The sequence below is a fragment of the Rhodotorula paludigena genome (genome assembly GCF_050403205.1).
Source record: "Rhodotorula paludigena JCM10292 DNA, Rt_paludigena_JCM10292v1_ctg65, whole genome shotgun sequence".
NCBI lineage: Eukaryota > Fungi > Basidiomycota > Microbotryomycetes > Sporidiobolales > Sporidiobolaceae > Rhodotorula > Rhodotorula paludigena.
In genome coordinates, this window is record NW_027481393.1 from 63,740 (window position 1) to 74,947 (window position 11,208).

General features: G+C 63.8%; 5 protein-coding genes across 5 annotated transcripts; 3 read left to right on the forward strand and 2 right to left on the reverse strand.

Annotated features, from left to right (window-relative positions):
* Positions 1-242: 242 nt before the first annotated feature.
* On the reverse strand, positions 243-1,580 carry JCM10292_000367 (D-mandelate dehydrogenase-like dehydrogenase; the record flags this gene model as incomplete). The annotated part of the gene is made up of 5 exons (XM_076652109.1): positions 243-281; positions 349-468; positions 545-750; positions 814-1,352; positions 1,438-1,580. 5 exons carry the CDS (start codon positions 1,578-1,580, stop codon positions 243-245), a joined length of 1,047 nt encoding a protein of 348 aa, XP_076502349.1.
* Positions 1,581-2,109: 529 nt separating this feature from the next.
* Positions 2,110-3,869, forward strand: JCM10292_000368 (PPIL4 family peptidylprolyl isomerase; the record flags this gene model as incomplete). The annotated part of the gene is made up of 5 exons (XM_076652110.1): positions 2,110-2,112; positions 2,195-2,230; positions 2,288-2,759; positions 2,825-3,282; positions 3,354-3,869. The coding sequence occupies 5 exons, from the start codon at positions 2,110-2,112 to the stop codon at positions 3,867-3,869; spliced, it is 1,485 nt and encodes a 494-aa protein (XP_076502350.1).
* Positions 3,870-4,336: 467 nt separating this feature from the next.
* JCM10292_000369 (uncharacterized protein) lies at positions 4,337-5,748 on the forward strand (the record flags this gene model as incomplete). The annotated part of the gene is made up of 2 exons (XM_076652111.1): positions 4,337-4,937; positions 4,997-5,748. The coding sequence occupies 2 exons, from the start codon at positions 4,337-4,339 to the stop codon at positions 5,746-5,748; spliced, it is 1,353 nt and encodes a 450-aa protein (XP_076502351.1).
* Positions 5,749-5,964: 216 nt separating this feature from the next.
* Positions 5,965-7,520, reverse strand: JCM10292_000370 (uncharacterized protein; the record flags this gene model as incomplete). The annotated part of the gene is made up of 7 exons (XM_076652112.1): positions 5,965-6,069; positions 6,150-6,359; positions 6,436-6,526; positions 6,666-6,922; positions 6,993-7,059; positions 7,132-7,274; positions 7,353-7,520. 7 exons carry the CDS (start codon positions 7,518-7,520, stop codon positions 5,965-5,967), a joined length of 1,041 nt encoding a protein of 346 aa, XP_076502352.1.
* Positions 7,521-9,244: 1,724 nt separating this feature from the next.
* Positions 9,245-10,968, forward strand: JCM10292_000371 (uncharacterized protein; the record flags this gene model as incomplete). Its single annotated transcript, XM_076652113.1, has 4 exons — positions 9,245-9,317; positions 9,565-9,650; positions 9,726-10,017; positions 10,073-10,968. The coding sequence occupies 4 exons, from the start codon at positions 9,245-9,247 to the stop codon at positions 10,966-10,968; spliced, it is 1,347 nt and encodes a 448-aa protein (XP_076502353.1).
* Positions 10,969-11,208: the final 240 nt, after the last annotated feature.

Below are 11,208 nucleotides of genomic sequence, written 5' to 3' on the forward strand. Positions count from 1 at the left end.
GCTGCTCTAGCTATGTGAGAACTTGCTCGACATGTACACACCGCCGCGCGAATGTCGGTCGGGCAGAAACCTTGTGCTTCGGACGCCGCGCATTTCAGCAGCAACTTCCGCTGTTCCGCTGTCTCCCTGAGTTTCATTGCGACATCCTGTAAGGTTCATTGCACAGGGAGCGCTCTTGTCAGGGTGCTGCCCTCCTCGTGCACTCCTTCCTGCAGGATCAAATCTGAATCTGTCCGAGCAGGTCATGCAGCGCTGGACGGCGCAAACTCCTTGCCCGCAGGCTGCAGCAGCGCCAGAGCGTCAGTAGGGGCAATACTAGAGGCGCAGAGAACTCGGACAGAAACGCACTGTCAGCAAGGGCTTGCCTTGTAAGAGGAAGCGGTCGATGTTGGTCAGGGTGAGCCGCTCGAACTCGTGGAAGGTCTCGATGGCCACTCCGCCGATGTGCGTCGTGAGCGTGACATGCTTCTGCAGACTCAGAGATAGATCAGCACGATCTGACAGAATGGAAGGCGAGCAGAGCAGCGGAGGGACTCGAACGCACCATCTCGATGAGTTCCTTGGACACCTGTGGCTCGAACTCGTGCACGTCGAGGCCTGCACTGAGCAGCTTGCCCGACTTGAGCGCGGCGATAAGTGCGTCCTGCGAGATGACGGGGCCACGCGCAGTGTTGACGATGCGCGAGCCGGGCTTCATTGCGGCGAAGAAGGCCTCGTCGATGAGGTGGTGCGTCGACTTCATATAGGGCACTGCCATGCGCGATGATCAGTGCCGAGAGGATTGGTGCACCGATGGCAAAGCGAGAGACCCACCCGACACGCTGACACAGTCGCTCCGCCTCGCAAGCTCTTCGAGCGAGTCGACGCGCTCAGCACCGAGCGCCATCTCCGTCTCCGCGTCGGCAGGCGCGACGTCGTAGTAGACGAGCTTCATCCCAAGGCCATGCACCGCCTTCCTCGCGATCTCCTTCTGGATCGCGCCGAGCCCGACCGCGCCGAGGACGTGCCCGCGCGGGTTGTGCGCCGACTTGCCAATCTCGAGGTGCACGCGTGCGAACGTCTCGGGGTCGCCCGTGCGCGCGGCGCGCTCCGAGTAGCTCGCGAGGCGGAAGACGGACAGGATGAGGTACAGCGCGAGGTCCGACGTCGCCGTGTCGCCTGCGCCGCGCGAGTTGGCGAAAGCGACTCCGCGCTCGTTGAGCGCGTCGAGGTCGAGCCAGTCGAAGCCTGCGCCTGCGGCGGCAAAGACTTTGAGGGACTGAGGGAGGTGCGAGATGAGATCCGCGTTCCACGGATAGCTCTCGGTACCGTTCTCGACGGCAAGCTTGATGATGGCTTCGAAGTCGCCATAGCTGCGCACGACGAGGAGAAATACAAGTGGTGCGGCGGGCATGCGGTCAGCGGAAGAACCGCGTGAGGGCCCGGGACAGAACGCACCGCTTCTCGCGCAGGGCCTGTTTAAACTCGTCGTGCGTGGTCAGGTTGGCAGGGATGACTTCGAACTTTTGCTGGAAGTCGCTCCAGAGGTCGTCGAGGTGCCGAGCGGGGTCGCCGAGGAGAAGGACGCGAGGGCGAGGCATGGCGGAAGTCGGACAGCAGCAAGAAAGGGGCACGACAAGAAGCAGCGTAGCGCAAGTGGACTGTCAGAAGCAGAGAGGCAAGCTCCGGGCGCCCCACCAGCACGAATCGCCCCCACTTTGTGCGGGAAGTGGTCGAGACGAGGCCGAAATAGCCTGAGGCCTGTCGCGCGCGCCTCTGCGCGGCTGTGTGCGTACCAATGGAGCGGTCCAGTCTCGGCGCAGAAAGCCCCGGTCTGGCTTAGCTGAGTGCGGGGAGCAAGCAGGACCATTCGTCTGAACGAGACCGCAAAGCAAGCCACAGCGCAGCGGAAGCCTTACTGCCCCGGTGAGCGAGATTTTACACACGCAATGCGTCGGCTGGCGACTTCAGCGCAGCTCCAGGAGCGAGTGCATGGAGCGAACAAGGGCGGTGAGATCGACGACTTTCGAGGTTGGCCGTGACTACACCGCCCGACCCGCTTGAAGGGACTTGCTGCTACGCTCAGACGCTTGTAGACAGTGCTCGAGACCCGCCCAGAGTAGCGGCAGCATGGTGCGTCGCCTTGCGCACTCTGCTCGCAGCGAAAGGTGGGGCGGACATTGACCTCGCTTTTGCGCCCGGTCGACGCCCACAGTCGGTGCTGTTTGAGACGTCAGTAGGCGACATTATCGTGCGTGCACCGACCTGCCGAATCCCAGCCCCAGGCGAGCTGATGTCGTTGCGACAGGTCGACCTCGAGACAGAGCTGTGCCCGATCCTCTCGCTCAACTTCCTCAAGCTCTGCAAGGCGTACCGCTACAACTTCTGCTCGTTCCACAACGTCATCCGGGACTTTATCGCCCAGACCGGCGACCCGACCGACTCGGGCACGGGCGGCGCGTCCATCTTCCACCAGCTGCCGCGCTCGGCGCCCCAGTACCAGAGCACGCCGTACTTCGTCCCCGAGACGACGCCCAAGCTCAAGCATGCCGCGTACGGCACCCTGAGCATGGCCATCGCGGGCGAGGGCGAGCAGCGCGGGTGCGGCAGCCAGTTCTTCTTCACGCTTAAGGACAACCTCGACTACCTTGACGGCAAGCATGCGCCGTTCGGCCGCGTCATCGAGGGCGACGACACCCTCGTCAAGATCAACGAGGCACTGACGGACCAGGAGGGGCGGCCGCTGCGCGACATTCGCATCCGTCATGTCGTCGTCCTGGGTGCGTTCTGCCGCGCAGACATCCGACTGCAGTGCACGACCAATTCTGACCCGACGCACTCGCAGACGACCCATTCGACGACCCAGAAGGGCTCGAGATCCCGCCGAACTCGCCTGTCCCGACCGCCAAGCAGCTCGCTTCGCTGCGAGTCGGGGACGAAGAGGAGATCGAGGAGAAGGGCGACCCCGAGGAGATCGAGCAGCGGCGACGCGAGCGCGAGGCGCGCGCCCAGGCGCTCACGCTCGAGATGGTCGGCGACCTGCCGTTCGCCGACGTCGCGCCGCCGGAGAACGTCCTCTTCGTGTGCAAGCTCAACAGCGTCACGACGAGCGAGGACCTCGAGCTCATCTTTTCGCGGTTCGGCAAGATCTACAGCTGCGAGATCATCCGCGACCAGAAGACGGGCGACTCGCTCCAGTATGCGTTCATCGAGTTTGCCGAGCGCGAGGATGCAGAGCGCGCGTACCTCAAGATGGACAACGTCCTGATTGACGACCGCCGCATCCACGTCGACTTTTCGCAGGTGCGTAGCGTGCTCATCTAGGACTCTCTTACGGTGACGGAGATGACTGACCTGCTGTTGGCCCCCCGCAGAGTGTCACAAAACTGCACAACTCGTGGGTCTTCAACCGCACCGGCGGTCGTCCGCCGCCCAACCGCTCGAACCGAGGTCCTCCCCCCTCCTCGGCGAACCACCGCGGCCCGCCTCCCACGTCCTCTTCATCCTCGTACCGGAACACCCACTCGCGCGACTACCCTCCCTCGTCCTCCTCTTCCCAGCACCGCGACGGCCGCGACCGCGATCGTGACAGTCGCGACTATGGCTCGAGTCGGTACTCGCACCAAGTGCGCGGCGGGCATGGCGAGATGGTCTTCGACCTCGCCGACGTCGATTCTCGCGCGCGAGACCGCGAGCGGGAGCGGGAGCGCGCGCGGGATCGGGACGGTGGCCGAAGAGGAGATGGCGGGAGGTATGACGACAGGAGGGACGGGAGGGACGGCGGGTACCGTGGCGGGGACCGGCGGAGAGAGGACGAGAGGGGGTCGTCGGGAGGGGGTGGCGGCAGGAGGAGGAGCAGGAGCCCGGACCGGAGGAGGGAAAGGTACTGAATGCGGCGCGCTCTCCGCACCATCTTTTCAGCGGCGCTGTGACAGGCCAGCCAAGCGTATGGAACGAGAGAAGCTCGCGTCGAGGGTCTTTACCGCTACCTCCGTGGCGCCGTCTTCGGTCCGCCCGACGAGGACCATGCGAGCCACGCAAAAGTCTAGTAGTGCATCGCAAGCACATGTAGACTAGTCGCAGCGCTCGTAAGGCTGTGGCTGAGGTTGTCGATGTCGACTTGGGCGTGCGGCATGCGGCGGTGCTCTCACGGATTCCAGTCACGCTCGCTCGCCGCCTCTGCGCTGAGGCAAGCTCCGACTGGCTTGGACCGGCTCACAGCGCTCAACGAAGTACCCCCAGCGGAACAGCCAGTCTGCGCTGAGCGTTGCCCGCTCTCGAGCCTCGCCTCGTCCGCCTTCATCTCTTCGCCGCCCTTTCTCTGCGCACAGAGCGCCAGGCGGGCAGCGAGTGCGCGATGCAGTACACACACGGCTCGTACCAGCAGCCCGTGCAGACCCTGCCCTCGTCGCCCTTCTCCCAGCCGCACCTTCTCTCGTCCCCTTCGCACGCCCCCTCGTCCCCCGTCCCTTCCTTCGCACACGGCGTCTCGTTCGGCTCCATTCCCGGCAGCCAGCCCGGTGTACTCGGCTGGGGTGTAGGGATGAGCGCCGCAAACGGCGGCGGGTTCGGCTTCGGCGCGCGGGCCGCTTCAGGAGGAGCCGGGGGAGGAGGAGCTGGCGCGGCGCGCAGCCAGACCCCGTCGAGCGTCGGCTGGGGCTCGGCGAGCACGAGCGCAGCGGCGCAGCAGGCCCGCCCGGCGTCGCCGTCGCCGTCGGCTGCGCAGCCCAACTCGCGCAGGAGGCGGCGCAGTGCGTCGCCCGGCATGTCGAGTGACGACGACGAGGGCGGTGCGAGCGCACGCGGCGCTGGTGCACCGCGTACCATCAAGCCGATGCAGTCGTTTAGCGCCAAGCGCGCACGACGAGCACCGTCTGGACCGGACGCAGCGGGCGCTGCAGCACCTTCGGGACTCGGTGGCGGTGCGGCCGTTGTCGGCGACTTGGGCAAAGCTCTCGGTGAGTGCATTTTCAGCTATTTGGTCCAGTGGCAGTCAGCTGACTGACTGCTCCCGCAGCCTCGCTCGACAAGCCTGCCCTTTTGAACGTCTTCTCCCGCCTCCTCACCACGAATCCTCAGCTGGCACCGACCATCGCCGCCCTCCTCCCAACACCTTCCCTCGCGACCATTCTCGACACCCTTTCTGCCTTGGAGCGCGCTGTCGTGACAGCCACGCCGACAGGCGCCTTCTTGCGGGCCGAATACATCTGGTCGCGCGTGCGCGTCCCGCTCGAAGAGTTCGTCTCCGAGTCGCGACGCTTCCTCGGCCTGTTTGTCCCCGCCCAGGCACCTACGGGCGTCATGTCCGAGGACGACCTCGCGCACCCGTCGACGGCGTTCCAATTCCTCGACGCACTCACGCACGCGCTCGTCCGCCTCGAAGCGACGCTACCTTCTTCCGCCTCTCAGCCCACCTCTGCTCCGACCAACCCGCTCGCAGCGCACCTCGTCCCTCTCACGCTCAACGCCTGGCACCTCTTCCTCACGCGCCTCGCCGACGCCGTCAACGCGCAGGGCAAGGTCCTCCCGACTTCGCTCGTGCGCAGCTGGTTCGACAAGGTCGCGCACGTGTGCGCGCCTCCGCCCTCGTCCGTCTTTGTCGCAGCCTCGGCAGGCGCGGGGGCGCGGGCGGACGCGGCGCAGGTGAGGAGGGCGATGGAGGGCGTGCGGGACCGCATGCGGCGCGAGATTGGCTGGCTTGTCGGGATCAGGCCGGAGAATGCCGCCGGCGGCGCGGGCATGGAGGGTGTCGAGGAGGAGGAGTTGTGAGCTGCACCTCGCTCGTCGCGTCGCTCCAGGTGGTCCAGGTTTTTTCGTCACCGTCTCCGTTGTGCACTCCCATTCCCCAGTCGATTTGTTCGCATTCGCATCCTCACCCCCATCTCGTTCTACACCCTCGTCGTTTTTGTGCAACTGTCCTTGCATCACTCTGCCTGCTTCAGGAAGACTCAGGAGGATTCAGAATCCAGAGCAGCCGAGATACTGCTACAGCGCGAGGTCCATGACGAAGCCAGCCCCGTCCGGCTTGCCCACCTTGACTTGCGCGCTGCCGTCGGTCGCATTCATTGTGATCGTGAACAGCGTGTCGATCTGCACGAAAGAGCGGCCGAGGAGCCGCAGCACGTCAGTCCGGAATTGTGCGACCACCGCGAGAAAGGCGAGTGACGCACCCCGGTCCCGCCCTCGTGCCTGCAGATCGAGCGCGGTCCGTCGCTCCTGTCGCTGAGGAGCTCGCGGATGCGCTCGTGCGTGACGTCGGGCGTCTGCGCGAGCGTTTCGCGGATCTTGGCAAGGCGGACGGGCGAGTCGGCGAGCCAGTCATTGACTTCCTTGCTCTTCCGGTGCACTTCTGCGTCGACAAAGTGATTCGTGTGACAGAGCTGTGGCGGGCAGAAGAGTGAGAAGGGGTAAGTGAGCGAGAAGAGCGTAGGGCAATGCGCAAGCCGCGGAACGCACAACGGTGTTCTCGTCCGGGTCGATGAGTGTGTAGCCATTGGGCGAGGTTTCCAGGGTGAAAGACGTGTGCTTATCGGCGACCATGAGGTGTCTGCAAGGCGCGCAAAGGTCATTCAGATGGAGCGCAACGGATTGCGCGCGCAGCTTGGCCTGGCACAGGCCTAGGCGGTGTCAGACAGGACTGCAAGACTCACACTGACGCCGCACAACCAGGAAGCGACCCAAGGTACTGCCTTGCGGCCGCAGCGCTCGACTGCTGGAGGATGCGGCGCATAAGAAGGTGGATTGGGAGCAGGTTGCGGTCGAGGCTCTTGGCCTTGATGGCGTTCATGACAAGGCACACGCCAGCGGTGTTGTGCCCCATCTTGCCGATGATGCCCGCCTCGGTCATCATCTTGATCGCCGGCGAACCGTCGTCGGGTTCAATGTGCAGGACAATGATGCCGGGAAATATCGCCGTCTTCCAGTCCCAGTTCTGCGCGATGTACTGCAACGAGATGGCGCTTGGTCAGTGAGGTTGTCGGACCGGAAGCAGGTGCACGAGCAGGCCAGCACACCCTCGAGCCATCTGAAGCCACACGGCTGAGCGACGTGCAGCCGTCGAGCGGTTCAGCCAGTGAGATTCTGCGTGATTCACGCATGTGAGATACTGACTGTGACTCCGTAACGGTTCATTAGAACTAGCAAAGTACGCACTCTGAGCGGACGTTGAGCACGAGGATCGAAACAAAGTCGACGCCGGCTCCTTCGGCCACTCCTTCCATCTCCTCGACGAGGTCCGGATGCTGCGACCGTAGTGGAGCCTCAAACGTAGCCGCCTTCTGGAGCACGTCATCCCACTGCGCGCGAAAGTCATGTCAGCGCGGTCATGCGACCAGACGACCTCTCCCTCGTCCCGACGACAGGTCCGCACGCACTGACAGACCGGCCAGGTCGAGAAAGATCGACTTGTATGCACTGATTGAGCCGTGCACCTGCGTCTTGGCCTGCTGGCCGTGCTGGCGGCCGCGGTCCCTCGCGGAACCCGTGCACCGGATCACGGGGAACGGCTTCGAGACGTCGTACACGATCGGCTGGACGGCCATTTGTGCTCTTGCTCCTGCCTGCTGTCTGACTCGGAGCAAGGACTGCCGCGTCGAGCGCGAGGATGCAGGACTGCCCAAAGGCTGCCCCGCTCCGGCACTCCCATCGCTATCCCGGCCGGGACCCACGACCGATCGGCAATTGCGATAGCAGCCGCGGCCAGAAATGTGGGGGCTATCTGTCTTCGCCACGGAGCTCGCTTCTGCGGCTCTCCCTCCTTCCCCGTTCCTTTCTACCGTCAACGACACCTTGACCGAGCGCATTCATGCTGCATATTACTGCGGGGAGTTGCACGGTGCCCTTCTTGGCGCTTGGATCGCAAAGGGGTACATTCATGCTTTGCATTCGCGAACGACTCGGCGATTCATTTCCTGCATACTCGCACGGGCAAGCGCCCGGATCTGGCCAATGTCTCACGCGGGAGGCTCAGCGTCGAGGCCGGCTGCGGACGCCTCTCCAGCTCTTTGAGCGTGAGGAATCCGAGGCGTCAACTTACATTCCGGGACACACGCTCGAATCTGCCGCGCACAGAGAAGCAAGACAATCTGCGCAGTGCACAGGATCGGCCTGAGTCAGTTCACCCACGAGGAGGTGACGTTTCCAAGCGACGGCTGTTTGCTTCCGCGCAACCACGAGGCCGTCGTCAAGCCAGGCTGCCAGCAATTTCCATGGACATGACGTTCGTACCCGTGTGCATAACGTCGACCATAGCCTCGCGGCTGAGGCACAGCACAGGCTGGAACGCCGGCACAAGAGTGCGGTTCCTCCATTTCTTCTTGCGCCTTTCTTTCGACAGCGAGGCTGGCTTTACTTCCAAAACGCACTGCTTTGCGCCTACAACGGTCGCGTCACTATCATTACCTCGTCGAGAAGCTCAGGTGGCTCAGCTTTGCTCAGGGTCGCATGCTCGACTGCGACCAGCCAATTCGCAACAGGAAAAGGCACTCGCGTATTCCTAGATGACCGGCGGGACGCCTATCCTTCCCTATGGACTCGATTCTGTGACCGGTCTCCCTCTCTCGTTGAATTGCTCGGTCTGTATGGGTTGTATGTGTGTGTCCAGCGCCAACTTGCGTCGTGAGTCGTGACGCCAAGGGATTCAGACCGCCACGGACACTTTCAAAGCCTACTCCGCTAAGTGACAGCGTTTGCGATCTGTAGGATGGAAAGCTCAAATTCAGCCGTCTCGTATGCAGGCGAAATGAGAAGAGATGCGCACCAACGCGAGCTGCGACGGGTGCGGGCATGGCTCTTGCGATATCCGAAGCTGTCCGCCGCTGCACGTTCCAAGTTGCCACGAGAGCACGTAAGGCAGCAGCTTGTGCGAGTCGGACAACGTCGCGTCGGCGAGGAAACAGGGCAAGGTGTGTCTCTTCATGGCAGAGGTGTGGTAACGGTCATCACGGCTCGCCGCGTTCGAGCACTCTCTGCATCGGTGTACGACAACGTTAGTATCGCTGTAGAGACCGCAGCTCGTCCGCCAAGCTGCAGACTGGGTTCGGTGCGCGCATGTTGAGCGAACCGCTGTGGACGCACCTTGCTCGCCCTCTGAACCGCCTGTGCGCTCAGCCGGACCTGCTTTAGCCCTACACGTCCGCCCTTGTCCTCCGCGGCGGCGCCCTTGGCCTCGTGCGCGAGTTGCTGGAGAAAGGAGAGGTAGGCGATGAAGGCGACGGTGTCGGCCTGCGACGAGAACTGCTTGTTCGAGGGTGCGTGCGCTCGCAGGATGTTTCGCAGCGTAGAGCGAGGATACGGAGCGTTCGGCGCCATGTCCAGCGGATGGCAGCGACGGAGCCGAGGTGAGCGTGCGAGGCGAACCGGACTCTTGCCCTTGTACCGTTCGGCCACTTTTGACCGCGAGGCCAATGCTTCGCTGTGGGTGTCCACGACATATTTTTAGAGCCCTGCGAAGCTTTCCAGCTCTTCCCGGAGCCTCGTCGCTGTTCTCTCGGCCATCTCCTTCCCGACGTCGGGGGTTTCGAAGCTCGCCAACTGCACATCTGTTCGGCTTGAGGTTGCCGGAGCCGAGCAATGAGCCTCTCGCAGGAACGCTACCGGATGCAGGAGGACCGCCGCTGCTGTTTCTCGCTCAGGTCGTAGTCGGCTTGCCTGCTCTTCTGTGGTTCTACAAGGTCCCCTGCTTTTCCTTTTCACTATGCGTTTCCCACTCATGATACGGTCCACCTGACTCATGCGGTCGTGTGCAGTGCCTCATGCTCGTCCTCTTCCAGCGTCGCATCATCTACCTCCCGTCGGTCCCACCCGGCACCCGCGACGAATCGCTGCGCAAAGGCGAGCGTACCACGGAGCGCGATAGCTCGTTCGCCGGCATGCGCTGGACCGAGGTCCCGCTGACGAGCTCGGAGCCGAGCGCGTGGCTGAGGCGCCCTGTCAAGCTTCGCGGCATCGAGCTGAGCTGGCGAAGAGCAGGGGAGGGGGCGGATCCAGCGGCCAGGTTAGAGCCGCTGCCTGGTGACGTCGTCATCCTGTATCTTCAAGGTGTGTGCTGCGTCACCGCAACTGTAACACCCTTCTCACTCATCCTCTCTCACAGGCAATGCCGGCACCCCTCTCCTCCGCGCCCCTCTCTTCCGCGCGCTTCTGCGCGAGCCGCCTTCCCCTCGCTCCTCTTCCGGTTCGCCTCCTGAGCCCCGCGTCTCGCTGTTCGCGGTCGCTCCGCGCTCGTTTTGGCTGTCCACCCGTGCGACGCCCACCGAGCGAGGCATCCTCGCCGATTACCGCGCGGCGCTAGCGCACGCGTACACTCGTCACGGCCCTGGATCACGCTACGTCCTGTATGGTCATTCGCTCGGCGGCGCGGCGGCGGTACTGCTCCTCGAGCAGCTGCGTCACGGCCCGTTCGCGTCCGGCGGAGAGGATCGCACCGGCACGTCTGCGCCTGAATCGCGACAAACATCCGCATCGCATATCTCTACGACTGCTACATCAGACTACGACGTCGAATCCTCCGCCTCGGCGTCTTCCCCGCTCGTCCCGTCCGCCTCTTCACCCGCCCTCACCGTCCCGCGCCTCTCCGGCATCATCCTCGAGAACCCGCTCCCCTCGATCCCTTACATGGTCCGCGCGCTCTACCCGCAGCGCTGGCTCCCCTACCACTACCTCGGGCCCTTCGCGTTCGACAAGTGGGACGCGGTCGGGCGCCTCGCTCGTGATCGAACCGGAGGGGAAGCGCGAGGGCTGCGGAGCCTGTGGATCCGCAGCGGAAGGGACGAGATCATCCCGCACGGAGCCGAAGACGGCGTGCGGGAGATGTACGCCGCGTGGGTCCGCGCGCGCGAGGCGGGTGGTGCAGCGAGCGGGCGGGACGAGGAGGAGCCGACGAGCCGGTGGGTCGACGTGCCCGGCGCGCTGCACGACACGGCGTACATGGAGCGGAGGTGGCGTGACGAGATTAGGGCTTTCTTGCGGCAAGTCGCGCAAGAGAAGTAGAGTAGGGAGGGGGCGGCAAGTTTTTTGTCATGCAGGGTCCGAAGGCAGGTCTCTGTCAGATCCGAAGCAATGAGAGGCATTGCAAGAGGGGAATCTAGACTATGTAGTCCTCCTCCAGGAAGATGTCACGGAACCGGGAGAAGTGCCCTTCAACCGCTTCTCGCACCTCCACTGGCAAGTCAATCGCGTTAAGTGCCCGATCGCTGCGTTTAATCGCCAGCTCGAGCAGGGGATATAGCC